Raw genomic sequence first — 15,612 nt, 5'->3', positions numbered from 1 at the left:
AGAAGAAATGTTATCAATGAGAGTATCATATACCAAAACCTATGGGATATGACCATAGGGATTCCAGAGGAAAATTTATAGCCTTCAACGCTTTTATTAGTGAACAAGGCAGAGTAAATTAAATGAACTAATTATTCCACCAGGAAGCTAGAAAAAGAACAACCAAAAGAAAACAGAACAAAGTAATTACTGTAGATAAAGCCCAAAATTAATGAAATAAAAAAAAGATTTGATAAAGTAATAGGTAGCTTCTGAAAACAACAGCAAACTAGGTAGACCATCCTTTAACAGATACAACTGAGAATAAGGGAAGAACAATAATAAAATAAGGTATGAGGGAGGGGATTTAATCATGGATTCTGAGGCGATGAAAAAAATATAAGAAAATGTTCGTATGCTTTTATACCAATAATCATGAAAATTTAAATGAAGTTTGTTGTTTTCTAGGAAAATGGAAATTATCAAAATGACCTAAGGAGGGACAGAAAACCCAAAATAGAATGGAAAAGGATAGAATAAATTAAAAAGTTGGTCAGTTTTCTCCTTGGAAATTGTACCAGGTCCAGTTGGTATTTTAGTAGTCCTAGTATGATGGAAGTTCAGTTGAGTCTGGAAAGGTCAGATAACAGGAAAACATGGACAGCTTTTTAGTTCATTCTCTAAGGCCAGCCTGGGCAACATAGTGGGATCTCATCTCAAAAATAAAACGGGGCTGGGGGTGTAGCCCTGGGTTCAGTTCCCAGCACTGCAAAAACAATACATACATACATACATATATACATACAAAACATAACACACATTAAAAAAACAACATTATAAAAAAGGCTAGTAACTAGAAAGGTTTAAACAAAAAAACCCCAAACTATAGCCTAATCTCACATATTAATAGAGCAACAAATATCTTAAATGAAAGATTAGCAAATGGAATCCATTAGGGTATTAAAAAATATAGCTTGACAAATGAAGGTTTTCCAGGAGTACAGGGATTGTTCAAAATTAGGAACTCTTATTGTAATTTATTACATTAAGAGATTAAAGAGAAAAGATCATATAATCATCTTCATAAATACTGAGAAATGATCTTATAAAATTACACATCTATTCTCTTGCTACAATGGACTCGTTTGTTACACAGCAATAAATAACTAAAAGAAGTAAACTAGGAATCAATGAAAACTTCCTTAATTTGGTAAAGAATTTTTATCAGAAACCAAAGACAATTGTCAAATGTAACAGTGAAACAGTAGATACATTTCCACTAAAATTTAGGAATAAAATAAGAATGATTACTATCACTGTTCTTTTATAAATAAACAAGGGAGAGTACTGGGATTGAACCCAGCGGTGCTTTACCACTAAGCTATATCCCCAGTTCTTTTATTTTTATTTTTTTTGTTTTGAGACAGGGTCTTTCTACATTGCTGAGGGTGGCCTTAGCATTGCAATCCTCCTACCTCAGCCTCCCAAGTCTCTGGGATTACAGATGTGTGCTACTGTGCCCTGCTGCTATCACTATTTTTTTAGCTAATAATTTTTCTGGAGGCTTTAATCAATGGGATTTTAAAAACATGTAAGTATCCTAAATATTAGAAAGAGTCACAAATTTTGAAAATGACATGATTGTCTACTTAGATGATCAAAGAGAATAAAATGGAAATTTATTAAAACTAAATAATAAAATTCAATGCAATGGATAGAAACCCCAAACCATTAACTTCTCCTAATACTAGCATAACTAGTTAGAAGACATAATAGAAAAAATCCTGCTCATAGTACCAAAAATTCTAAAATTCTGTAAAATTCCTGGGAATTTTCAAAAGTAGAAAATATTTCTCTGTAGAAAACTATAAAATTTCAATGAAGACTGTAAGAAGACTTAAGTACATCAAGGACGCATCCAATTCCTGGATGGGAAGGCTCAATATGGTAAAAAATGACATTTCCCCCCAATTTGATTGAAAGATTCAGTGAATTTCTCATTAAAATTTCAATGGTATTTTCTTTGTGAATTGGGCAATTGGATTTTAAAGGTCATTTGGAAAAGTAAATACTCATGAAGTACTAAGAAAAATTTGAGAAAAAAAGAGTAATGAGTGGGAATGCCTTGTTAGCTACAAAAACTTACAATATAACTTATAAATGTTATATCCTTACAGAAATAGGATCTATAAATGAAAAAATGAAGAATTTTTAAACAAATCCATATGTTGACATGAGAAATTATGATAGAGAAGACACTCAAATCAGTGGGGAGTTATTAATCAGGATGTGACTATTGGCTCCCTCTTTGGGAAAAAATTAAGTTAAATCCTCACTTCGTGTAAAAGCAATACAAAGAATACAACTCTAAAAGTACTAGAGAAAATCTGGAATATTTTTATAGTATTAGGGTGGAGAAGGCCTTTCAGAGCATGACTTTGAAACCCAGAAGCCAAGCCAGCCACTGTGGTATGCTGTAGGTGGTATGTAGTAGGTCCCAGCTACTCAGGAGGCTAAGGCAGGAGGGTTGCATGAGTCCAGCCTGAACAATATAGGAAAACCTCTATCTCAAACAAACAAACAACAACAATATGACTAAAACAATAATGAAGTACCATTCTTAGGTACCAAAATGAAGAAGATTGGAAGGCTTGGGGGGAAATAGGATTTCTCAGATACCTTGACTGAAATACAAATTGGCACAGATTTTTAATTGGGCTAATTTGCCAGTTGCCACACAAATCTTAAACATGCCTATTTTTCTAAGTTCAGAACCATATTTAGATTTTCTTGTAAAAATCAACTTTTTTCTATTACTTGCCAGAGGTCTTTTCTAAAACATCCCAATCCAACTGCAAACACAAGCATATGAATATGTATATACCTATGTTTTAGTGGTATATACATATGATATGATAGGCAAGTGCTCTACCTCTGATCTATGTTCCTAGCCCTGTGCAACTCTGTATCACATACCCTTGTAGAATGTCATTCTCAACCAACTCTTTTATTTTTATTTATTTATTTTTGGTACTGGAGATCAAACTCATAGCCTCATGCATGCATGTAGGCTTCCACTGAGCTACATTCCTAGCCCATCAACCCAACTTTTTCTTTTTCTTTCTTTTTCTTTTTTTCTTTTCTTTTTTTTTTTTTTTTTAATTTAGAGATAGAGACTCATTGAGTTGCTTAGTACCTCACTTTTTGCTGAGGCTGGCTTTGAACTCACGATCCTCCTGTCTTGGCCTCCCGAGCTGCTGGGATTACAGGCGTGTACCACCACGCCCGGCTCAACCCAACTTTTATTTAAAAGGTTGCATGATGTATGCTTCTCAAAATAAAGACAGGATTGCACGAGTCGGAATAATCTTTAATTTTAGCCAATCTATAAAAATGTTAAAAGCAATGGAAATAATTTTATTGGCTCTTTTAAAAAAAATGTTCATTCCTTTGGCCCTGTAGTTGAACTTCTAGAAATCTATCCTTTAATAGTACTTCCAGATATATACAAAGATGTCAGTACAACATGCTTGTGATAGTGAAAAGGAGAACAATCTCAATGTCCATCAGTATGGAATAGCTTTTAGCTGACGATACACACACACTATTAGCAGATTGAAAGTAAAACATAAATATCTGTACACAGTTATGGAAAGACCTCCAAGACTTATTGTTAAATGGAAAAATCAAATTGCAGAACAGGGTCATAGTATGATACTAGTTTTGCAATGAAAAGAACCCCCCTCCATAATGACAATGAAAACATGTTATACAAACCCTTTTATCATTTCAAAATTCCTGTTTTTTTCCCTTGGTCCCATTTCCTTGCTAACTCATTTTCCTCCTCCTTTATACCTTTTCCCAGATCTTTCTTTTTCTTTTAATTAGTAACTCATTTGTTCAGCAAGTATTTTCTCTTGCCTGCTTTAGGTTAGGCCTTGTGCTGAATTTTGGTAGGATATTGGAATTGTGTCTGGTCCTACTGACAGGGAGCTCAAATCTGGAAAGGAAGAAAGACACATAGACAGTGACAGCATAATGTGGTTTGGGATAGGACAGGATTAAGCTCAGAAGGCTGCCAGAAGAGGGGCACTTAACTCCATCTGGGAGTTGGGGAAGGCTTCCTACAGGAAGGGGCATTTGTACTGAGTCTCAAAAGAGTAATAGCTTTCTTTCTCTCCCCGCTCCTGCCAGAAATGGTCTTGTCTAATCTTTGACTCTTTGCAAGCAGGATGACCTCATGGGGGAAACAATTTAGTCAATACCTTTATTCAAGTCCAAATTCTTCTACTTACCAACTCTGTGAGTGGGCAAGTAATTTAGCCTCTGAGCCTTTGTTTCCTCTTCTGTGTAATGGGGCTAATGCCTGCTTATGTCTCAGGACTGTTTTTAGGATTGGAGATGACATATGTAAAACTCCTGGAGTTATTGTCAACTCTGGAAGAGCAGATACTACCCGTGTCTTATTTTCTTCCTAGCCAAACATGTAGCACTGGATTAGATCTAAAAGCTTTACATGTCTAAGGATGATCCTAGAATAAAGGATGGGCCTGACCATAGCAGGGCTCTGTGATAAGACCAAGAGTAGTACATGGGGTTGTCAGGGTTGCATTATAAGAAGAGAGAGTCAAGTGCCTGGTCTTGGTGTGAATAATATAGGAGGCAAAATAAGAATAGATGGGCTTGGGCAGGATGGTGCATGCTTGTAATCCCAGGTACTCAGGAGGTTAAGGCAGAATTGCAAGTTTGAGGCCAGTCTGGGCAACTTAGTGAAACCCCATTTCAAAATAAAAAATAAACATAGGCTAGGGATATAGCTCAGTGGTAGAGTGCCCATGGGCTCAAACCTCAGTACTGAAAAAAAAAAAAGTGGTCTTAGGAAACAGAGTCTAGGTCAGGAGTTCTGGCTCTAGCACTTGGTCCTCTTCTGCTGCTGATGCTGCCATCTCCTAATCTCACAGCCCAGAGCAGTGAGGCATGGTGGACCACTATTTACCATGCCATACCCGGCAATTTCCATCCCAACTCTGTCACTCATGAGTTGAGTAACCCTGAACAACCCACTTCACACATCTCTGAGCCTACTTCCTTATCTGCTAAAAAAGGACAGAATACTACTAACATTATGGGGTTCATTTACTGAGGAGTAGATGAGATGATTCAGATGAATCCATTCAGAATTCATCTCATTAAATGTTGTTATTAGTATTTATAGCAGTAGACACTTAATGATGGACAGCTGCAGTCAGGGCCTATTTTGGGGAATGGTTCTTGTCCTCTGTGGGTCCTCAGTCAGATAGGGAGACTGAGAAGGGGTGTGGCAGAGGAGAACACAGTGTGTGTGTGGGGGGTGGGGGGCATGGTAGCCTAGATGAAAGGATCTGGACCAATCTAGGGCTAGTGCAGATCAACTCAGCCTAAGTCTTAAAGGATAAGTAAGAGTTAGCCAGGGACAGAAGGGTGACATGTGGAAGAGCATTCTAGGCAGAAAGAATAGCATATGTGAAAGAACCTAGATATTATTTATTATTATTATTTTGTGGTGCTGGGTATGGAACCCAGGTCGTTGCACATGTTCAGCAAGCACTCTACCACTGAACTACACCCAGAGCCTGAGCTAAAAGTTTCTTTACCTGGAACATATGAGTCCCAGATGGGCTTTGGGAGGCCAATGAACCTCCTGAAATTGGATGCAAAGTGTTGCATGTGTTTAGCTATGTACATAGTTCATGGCTTTCATGAAATCCATAAAGGGATTTGTGTCCTTGCGAAAAGGTTGGGAACCAGTGTTGTTGGTGACAGTGTCATGTGAAAAACTTCTAAATAGGAGGTTAGTTTGGTGAAAGTCATGTTTTAGAAACATATTAGCAGTCAATATGAAAACTGGATTGTATGCATAGAGACCAGCTGGAAGGCCTAATTTGGGTATTGGCGTAAAAGAGATGAAATTGAGTAGGGCTACTGTGTTGTATGACTCTGGTAAGCCCCATTCATATAGAGGAATTTTAATTTTGAATTGTGGAATCCAAATCCTTTGACAATTATTAATGAATAATTGAATAATAATGAAGCTTCAATAGAAATGTCAGAGGATATAAACTGTTATGGATATAGGAGGTGGAAAGGGAGGAGACAAGGATGAGTGGACTTTAATAGAGGGCCATTAATAGAAGGCCAGAGTAAATAGTATAAGAAATGGGAACCTCTGTTAATGCACATCCAGCATTCAAAGTCCTTGGTCTCAGACATAATTACTAACTTCCATCCTACTCCTGGTTCTTGGGGATCCCGGGTCACCCTGGAAACATTTATTTTCCTGTGGATTTTGGAGTGATTAGTTTGTGAATCAGGTAATTTCCTGAATAAAGTAACATTTGAACTAGTTGTTCAAGGTCCATAAAAATTTTGAGAAGCCAAGCATGGTGCCTTAGGAATCCCAGCGACTGGGGAGGCTGAGGCAGGAGGATCATGATTTCAAAGCCAACCTCAGCAACTTAGTGAGGGCCTAAGCAACCTAGCAATACCCTGTCTCTTAAGAAAATATTTATAAAAAAGGCTGATAATGTGGCTTAGAAGTTAGGTGCCCTTGGGTTCAATCCCCAGTACCAAAAAAAAAAAAAAAAAAAGATTTTCAAGAGCTAAAGTTGGAAGATGAAGGATGCACTGAGGGTCTACACAAAGCCTGGAGGTGAGAATGGGTAAAGCAAAACATTAGAGGGGGCAGAGGTTAACATGCCTCAAGCAGCTGTCTGGGGAGTTCAGACTTGTTATTTTTTCCTTTGGGTAGACAGCTGGGGAGCCAGGAGCAGTTCTTGAGTTGGAAAAGTGGTGTGAACAAATTAGCATTTTAGAAGGAAGGGAAACAAGGGAGGAGGCTATTGCAGTAAACTAAGAAGCTAAGGAAGTAGCAGTGGGGATAGAACAGAGGAGAGGGACCAAGAGGTAATTGAACAGAAAACTGGAGTCAGAGACTGAGGAAATAATGGGGTTGGAGGGAGAGGTGGAGATGGCTGAGTGTGGACTTGACAGTAAGTTGGAGTGTTCAGGCCTACCAATGGATTCATTCATTCATTGAATATTTATTAAGAGCCAGCCACTGGGTTAGGCACTAGAGATAAATCAGAACAAAATGAGATGCTGGTCCTGATGGATCTTACAGTGGGTGAGACAAATAGTAAGTAAATATATAGAATGTGTCCGGTGTCCCTGAGTGCAATGAAGAAAAATAGTGAAGGGGTAGGGAATGTTGGGGTGTTTTCTTAAGAGGGAGGGTCCCTCTGATGAGGTAGTATGTGAACAGAGACTTGAAGGAGGTAAGGGAGTAAGCCATGCACCTATCTGGGGAACAATGTTCCAGATAGAAGGAACATGAAGCCCAAAGGCCCTGAGGCAAGAATGTGCTTGGTACATTTGGAGAACAGCAGGGAGGCCAGTGTGACTGGAGAAAGGTTGAACAAGGGGCCATAGGAGTAGAAAATGAGGTGACAGCAGCCACATTATGTACAGACATTTCGAACTATTTAGGAGGTACAATCAGCAGGATTTAGTGACTCACTTGCTAACGGAGCAGAAAGAATCTAGGGTGACTCTCAGGTGTGTTTTGGACTTGAGCTACTGGGTGTATGGCAATGCCTTTCACCTTAGTGAAATGCAGGAGGCCAGGTTTGCAGTGCTAAAGATGCTGAGTTAGAGGTACCTCTGAGATCTGAAGGCCCTGAGGGCCATCCTGGTCAAGCTGTCCAGCAAGCATTAGACTTGATGTGTCTGGATCCAGGAGAGAGATCTGTGCTGGAAGGAGCCACACCTGAAGTTAAGAAATGTGACAGCATCACTAAAAGAAAGTGTGGAATAAAAGAGGACCAGAGCAGAACTGGGGGAGGGGTTCAGATGTGTAAGGAATGGGCACAGGAAGAGAGATTGTCAGGCCGTGGTGGGGTGGGGGAATCAGAGAGGTAGGAGGAAAGCAGCCAGGAGTGGGCTCACGGAAGCAGAGGAAGGAAGGGGCCATGCAGAGGAGGGCCTTGTTAAGAGTATCAAATGTTGCAGGGCGGGAGGAGTAAGTCGAGGGTGGAAGAAAGTCTATTGGCTTTAACCATCAGGAGGGCCTAGGCGACCTTCCTAAGAACAGCTTCTATGCAGTGGTGGGCGCATGAGGCAGATTGCAGTGGGTTGAAGAGTTTGTGGGAGGTACTGAAGCAGAGATGGCCAGTGTAGACAAATTTCTCAAGAAGCTTAACTGTGAAGAGGAGAGAGGGACAGAGGGGGATGTGGGGGCAGATAGAGGGTTTTTGTTCCCAGATGGGAGAGACTTGAGCTTCTATAAATGAGGATAGGAAGGAGGCAACAGAGGGGGAGAGGTTGAAAATACTGGAGGGAGAGGGGATGATTGTTGTGGAGGAGGTAACAGGGATGGGCTCCAGAGCCCAGGTGGAGGGACTGGCCTTAAATAGTATAAGGACCACTTCTTTCTCACAGAGAAGGGCAGCAGTGATGGTGGTGGGCATATAAGGGTGTTGAGGGGATTGGTGACCAAGATGATTCAGGAAAGTTCAAAGCAATTAACAGAATTGTGAACAAGAGCATGGATGCTGGAGCCAACAGGAAGCCCCATGAAACGGACTGGTGGTGTCAGGGAGGACTCTTGCAGGAAGCACCATGAACAGGGTCATGAAATTCAGACAGAATACCAGTAGGCAAAGATCTGTGCAAAAAAAAAAAAAAAATCTTCAGAGGGGGAAAAACAGAATCAACAAAGGCATAGAGGCATGAAAAGGCTGAGTGTGCTGATGGAAGCTAGTTTGATAAAGGTTGGCCATGAATGAGTAGGATAACAGTGATGCCACTGATAATGACAGTCATAAAAATAGTTACCACGTGTTGGCCAGGCAGGGTGGCACATGCCTATAATCCTAGCTACTCCAGAGGCTGAGGCAGGAGGAAGGAAAGTTTGAGGAAACTTACCAACATCTTGTCTCTTGTCTCAAATAAAAGACTGGGTATATGGCTCAGTGGTAGAGCACCATTGGGTTTAATACCCAGTACCACACACAAAAAAAGTTAGTTATCATGTGTTAAACACCCAAATTACCCTGTGACAGGTACTTTATCATATTTGAATTCATTTAATCCCACCACGTCATGCAGGATAGATATTGCTTCATTTTGCAGATTAGGAAAATGAGTCCCAGATTGGTAAAGAAATGGACTCAAGGCCACCCAGCTAGTAGGTGGTAAGGCTGGTATTGAAACTCAGGTCTGCTGACTCCATCTGACAGGAAAGGCCAAGTGGGGCTGTATGATGGGGGAGCATTGAATGTCAACTTGAGGGGTCTGAACTTTATCCAGAAGGCAATGTGAAACCAAGATGGGTGCCTGAGCAGAAAAGATTGGTGCTCAAAGGTAGACTTTAGGAAGGGGTACGTGGTCCAAGAAGTTAGAGAGAAGAAACAGGGATGCAGTTTCAGGGGAGGAGGTAGCAGGGGCCTGACCTAGATAAGTGGGAAGTAATCAGTGGGACTGGACTATCATTTGTTTCTCATGACAGCCTTGAGAGGTGTGGATTTTTCTTCTCATTTTATAGATGAGGAATGGGAGACTCAGATGCCCAGGACTTGAGTCCTGGTTCATGTGATCTTGCTGACTCAGTGAGTGTGTGGAACAATGTGTCACAGGGAGCTCTGAGTCCAAGAAGTGTGTATGTGCCACATGTGTGCATGTGCTTGTCTGTCTATCCGATAGACAGCAGTGCCTTCCCCTGCCTGTCTGTTTTCCTCCCCATCTCTTCCTGATCCTCCTATTTCTGAGATTTTATACTTACTATGTTCCCAGGGCTGAGTAGTCTGGGAATAGGGTATTTCTATTTCCTTGGCTACCCCCCAGAAGATCAGCCTTTTCATTGCCAAGGTGCCTGGTTCACCCCTGTCCTACTGTCTGTCCATCCACCCCATTAAACTGTAACCCAGCTCCAGTGACTGTCACATGCAATCTGGCCTCTGGTACTGCTCAGCAGTACCCTAGGGACAGGCGCTGGTTTCTGCAATAACTCTTCTTCACTGTGGTGGCTGCTTCTGTGTGGGCAGATGGCTACCTTGAGAATTAAATTCCATTCACAAGCAGTTAACAATCCCCACTGTGTTCCCATTGCTATTGTTTGCCAGGCATTTGATGTATGTTCTAGACCTTGCAACAGTTCTGAGGGGGGCATCATGAGCCCCATTTTATACATGAGGAAACTGAGGCTCCAAGAGGGGCAATAACATGCCCAAGGACACATACCCTGAAAGCCAAGAGGCATTTGTAGAGCTGGGATCTGAACCCAGGTCTTTTTGCTTCCCAAACTGTGCCTTTCTATTCTCCATTTCTAAGCATCTCCTATTTTCCTGACCCTGAGCCTTCAGGAAATACAAATCTTTGTCCTTCAAGGACTGGGTGGATTTCAAGACAGATTTGTCAAGTTTACCCAAAAGACCTAGTAGGATTGAGTCTGAAACCTGGAGTTCCAAGAACTCTGGGTTCAAATCCTGACTCTGTCACTTGCCCAGCAGTGTAACCTCAGATTATCTAACCTCTCTGAGCTTCAGTTCCCTCATCTCTAAAAGGCTGCTTTGCAGAGTTGTTGCAGGGGTTAAATGAGATGTATACAAAGTGCCAACGTAGAACAGGTTGCTGTTATTCACATTAAAATGAAGGTCGGGCACCTATCAGAGTCAGAAATGAAGTTTATATACTCTGGGGATATCTTAGGACTGAGTCCAGGCTGCATAAGGGGGAGGGCTGTCCCAGGAGGGGCCCAGCAACAGGCTCCTTGGAGACTGAGTTGGGTGTGGCCCTGGATAATCCATCACACTGGCCTCTCCATTCAGACCCCTATCTTAGCCCCACCTCGAAGTTCTGGCCCTTCATGTATCTCCCCTGCTCTGCAAACTAATGCCTCTGCCTCTCTCTGTCACCCGCCCGCCTGTGGCCTCTACCCTGCCCTTCCTGGCCCCAGGGAAGAGGAGGAGGAGGAGGAGACTGAGGAAGAGGAAGAGGAAGACGCTCACCAGTTCTGCTGTCCGGCCTCCGAGTGCAGTAGTCCCTCCTCTCGGTAACTGAGAGGACAAGGGCCATTTTCTATGCAGAAGCAAAAGCCTTAACCAGCCCCCCACCCAGCCCCTGTGGATCCCCCATGGGACCCTGTCCCCTGCTTCAGGAATCAAATGGGCTAGCATTGTGCCCCTTCTTCCCCTACTTCCTTCTTGGAACCCCCTCCCACTACTGTCTCCCCTGGGCTCCAGCCCCGGAATTAAAAAGAGCTGGAGCCCTAGGTCTGACTAAAATGTGGGAGAAGCAAAGCTTGGAGCTTGGAGCTTGGAATCCCAACCCTCCTGCACATGCACTCCCACTTCCCACTTCCCGATTCCCGGGCACCCTGGAGCCTGCCACTCCTGGAGAGGTCTCCAAATGACATCCCAAGGACCTACCTCTGTCCTCTGTGAGCACAAACAGAGATGCAGGGTGCCTAGGGCTCAGAGGACCAGACGGGGACAGGACCCAGCCTGCCTAGATCCCTGTCGTTCGTCCCCTTGCTGTGGCCATTGCTGCCATTTCCTCCACTGCTTGAAGGCCTTGCCCCATGCCCCTTGCCACTCCCATAGTGCTCTGTAAATATGATCAGGAGGAAAAGGCCTTTCAGAGTGTGTGTTGCTGTGTACAAAGGAATTTCCATCAATAAAAGCTGATCTCTTCTCTCTGTCTGATGTATGTTCCACTCACCCTACTTCCCTGTCCCCATCCCCACCAGGGCCTTGCCTTCTTTCCTATCCAGGGCTGGGAACAGAGACTGGGAGACAGAGTAGGATTTGATTTGTGGTATTCTCAACACCCAAGAGGCACTCAATAAATAAATGTGCAAATGGCTCCCAACTTGGGCATGCCTATTGCCCCCTTCAGCCCATTAGCCTGTGGCTGTTATGAGCTGGCTAACCTTGGACATGTCCCTTGACCTCACTGAAACATAGTTTCCTATCTGAAAAATGGGGAGGGAGGCTGGATCAGAGGGTCTCCAAGAGCTCTTCCAGCTCTGACATTCTATGAATTTGAGATGCTCTGATTTTAAGAAACCGCACTACGTGCATTTAAGATATGATGATTCTGAGACACATTCCATATAATTCTGTGATCTCTATTTCTGTAATGCCATGATGTTTGGAGTCTCCAATCCTATAATTTTAAGATTATATGATTCTACAATTTTAAACAAATCTGATAATGGGATTTTAATATTCTATGATGTTAAGATTACTTGATCCTATACTTTTAAGGTTTTGATTCTACAACTTTAGGGATCTCTGAATCCGAAAGGAAGCCATTTCGCCCACATTCAATGAGCGTAAATATTCTTTGCACCCAGCTTGAAGCAAAGACTCCTTAAAGACTGTCAGCAAGAGAGTGGATAGTGTGCTAAATTTATGTATTTATAGGCCCCTCACCTTTTATGATGTGTCTGTATTAGGAGCACAGCCAGGAGACCCCAAAGTGGGCTCATACCCTGACTTTCCCTCTCCAAGCCTTTAGTATCAGACAAATCTGAGTTTACCTTCTGGTTCTGCCATCTGTTATATTTGTAACCTTGAGCAAGTCTTCTTCTCCTTGAGCTTTATTTTCCTCCTGAGTGCAGTGAGAATCTACCTACCTCTCTGGTTTGTCATGACGCTTATTACCAAGAAAGAATGCAATGAGCCCAGCATAGGGGCTAGTACACGCTTGGGCAAGTGTGCCATGATTAGTGGTTCTTGTTTGGATTAAGGTCCAGGTGAGAGTTCCTTTCTTTCCTTCCTCCCTTAGCACCCCTGTCATGTAGAACCTGTAGTTTTTCCAGAACCTCACCTCATTTCCTCACTCACTGCTTTCCTCAGATACTCAATTCACCTATCCATTCACTCATTCATATTCTCATTTCTCACTTCCCTCTCTCTTCTTCCCTTCCTTCTTCCTTCCTTACTCTCCTAGAAAATATTGCTTGAGAACCAACTGGGTACAAGGTCCCAAGCTAAAGACTTTGAGAGATCAAGTAAGACAATGGCTGAGTCCTCCATGAGTTCTCCATCTCTCAGGGAGATGCTGAGGTGGGTAGAGAGGGGTAGCATCTAGGAGGGCTTGCTGGAGGCAGAAGGGTAAGAGTTGGCCCTTGAAGGCTCAGAAGGGTTTGACTAGGTGGCAAGGGAAGAGAAAGCTTTATCCAGGGGGCAAGGACCAAATGAGCAAAAGCCTGGTGGAGGGCTCCAGGGCCAGGTTGGGGAATGTAGAGTAGGTGAGTCTAGGTATGGATGGAGATCATTCTACCCTTCATTTGAGTGGAGATAGAAGGAGGTGAGGGTGCTCAACTAAATGAAGAGAGGGGGCAAATCAAGGTTGGATGGCCATCCTGAGAGCCATTGGAGTGGAGACTTTGGGTAGGCAATTGTACTAGCCAAATCAGGCAGGGGACCTGTGCTATGGGAAGGGGGCAGGTTTATAGCCATTGTAAGAAAAATATGTCTCCATGTATCTGCACATCCATGCACATATCTTTGTGTGAGGCTGTGCAGGTCTCCCAGTAGCGAGAGATTGTGAGCTGCTGAGCATCTGATAGAATGTGATTATGTGAGGCTGGGTGTGAGGAATTCTGAGAATGTGAGGTCACTTGTGTGAGGTGGTGACTTTTGGTGCCTGGCAGTCTCTACTCATGTGTCTGGTAGATGTAATCACAAGGCTGGGTGTGGGTGGCATTTAAGCATGTGGGGCTATGACTTTTAGGTTGACAGTGTCAGGCAGGATGATCACACACATACAGACACACATGACTTCTATTTGTGGTCTTAGGGGACCAAGGTGGCTGCTGAGCAACAGATGTGTGCTAGTCCCTGGCCTGGGCATGGTAGGTCCATGAAGGTGAATCATACCAGGCCACTGCCCTTGGGAAACAGGCATGGGGGAGGGGAGCAGGGATGGTCACTTCAAGAGAGAATAACAAGTTAGCTGGTAATAAGAACCACCATGAGCTGGTGGTGGCACATGCCTATAGTCCCAGCTACTTGGGAAGCTAATGCAGGAGGATCACAAGTTCAAGGCCAGCTTGGCCAACTTAGTGAGACCCTGTCTCAAAGAAAAAGGAAGGTCTGGGGGTATAGCTCAGTGGTAGAGTGCTTGCTAATCATGCACAAGGCCCTGGGTTCAATTACCAACACTGCAAGAAAACAAATAGAGCCACCATGATATGTGTGTGCACAAGAAACAGAGTAGGCAGCAGCTGACCCTGTGTGATTCTGTGATGGGTAGGAGTGAGTCGGAACTGACTTCACAGATGGACCTGCCTGCTCAGCATACAGCAAGGTGGAGATGAGCTCGCCCAAGCCTATCCAATCCAGGGTGAAGGGGAGAGAGAGGATATTCTGGGTAGAAAAAACAAAACAAGTATATGAGCACAGGCATGGGAATGCAGATAAGCTTACCATGTCTTGAAATTATAAGTGCCTGCTGCTGCCAACATTTTGGGTCAGGGTGGGAGGTGAGAGTTCTGAGGCTCCAAATGGGATGTTAGCCTAGAAGATGGGAGATTCTCATCCTGAGGGACCCTGGGCAAGTCACTTTGACTGTCTGGGCCTCAACTTGGATTGTGGAATTGGATGGTTCATAGTCTACCCCAGCCCTGTAGATCTTCTACCCTTAGCCAGCCAAATCCATGAGTCACTACTCTTGAAATGAGGAACTTCTCCCATCTAACTTCAGTCTTTCATGCTTCTTCCTGGATGGCTCCCTCACTCACATACTCCACAAATATTTACCCAGTGTCTGGCCCCTTGCATGCCACTGTGGAAAGGCATGAGGAGGTGGAGAATGCAAGGACTTTAATTTGGAAAAACTGCACAGTGCCAGGGTGGGAAAAGCATGAGCTTTGTGTTCAGATACACTTTTTCTCCCCTTTTTTGCAGTGCTAAGGTTGGAACCCAGGAACATGTTAGGCAAGCACTGTAACACTGAGCTACACCACACCCCTGTGTGTTCAGATACACTTTTGTTTGATTCCTGGCTCTACCACTGCTGAGCTCTGAGACTTTGGGCAAGTTACTTTATCTCTCCATGCCTCAATTTCATCATACGTGTTATCTCCTTCAGGGAGAACAACCCAGACCTTGCACGCTAGCTATGCCTAGCAAAAAAGATGCACTCAATAAGTGACAATATTATGTTTAGGGTGACAGAGAAGCAAAGCTAGATTCCAATCCAGGTCTGTGTGCTCCCAGAACTTGTGTTTGCCCACTGTCTACCCAATCAATCCCTTAGCTGGCCTCCATCACCCCTGTCAGCTCCTGGGCCAAGTCAGGCTGGGCTGTGGGATTGGGCCACAGAAACAGCTTGCAGAAGACTCTTGGAGAAGAAAGAGATGACTGCTGTCCCTCCACCCCTCTGCCACCTGCCACTGGCTCTGGTCTCCTTGCCCAGTCTTGTTCCAGAGCCTAAAAGTCCCTGGCCCTATCTAGGTGCTTTGACCTTCTCCTCTTGTTTTTCTTGTTTCTCACTTCCGGTCCCCTCCCTCCAGCCTAAGTTGTCATGGGGATAGTCCTGACATCCCTTACTTCCTCTTGCCCTCATCTTATGGTATCCATGGCAACA

General features: G+C 43.4%; 1 protein-coding gene across 7 annotated transcripts in view; it reads left to right on the top strand.

Annotated features, from left to right (window-relative positions):
• Iqsec2 (IQ motif and Sec7 domain ArfGEF 2) overlaps nt 1-15,612 on the top strand; it is an 80,876-nt gene that overhangs the window by 40,690 nt on the left and 24,574 nt on the right. The window contains exon 3 of one of the 7 annotated variants that reach the window (XM_015506545.2): nt 10,970-11,706. The exons of the other annotated variants lie outside the window; for them this stretch is intronic. Within the exon in view, the coding sequence (XP_015362031.1) occupies nt 10,970-11,069 (100 nt within the window). The 3' untranslated portion in view covers nt 11,070-11,706. Of the gene's footprint in view, nt 1-10,969; nt 11,707-15,612 lie in introns of those variants that run through there. 7 annotated transcript variants of the gene reach the window in all.

Source organism: Marmota marmota, unplaced genomic scaffold (assembly GCF_001458135.2).
Source record: "Marmota marmota marmota unplaced genomic scaffold, marMar, whole genome shotgun sequence".
Classification (NCBI taxonomy): domain Eukaryota; kingdom Metazoa; phylum Chordata; class Mammalia; order Rodentia; family Sciuridae; genus Marmota; species Marmota marmota.
This window is presented reverse-complemented; position numbering and strand designations above follow the sequence as displayed.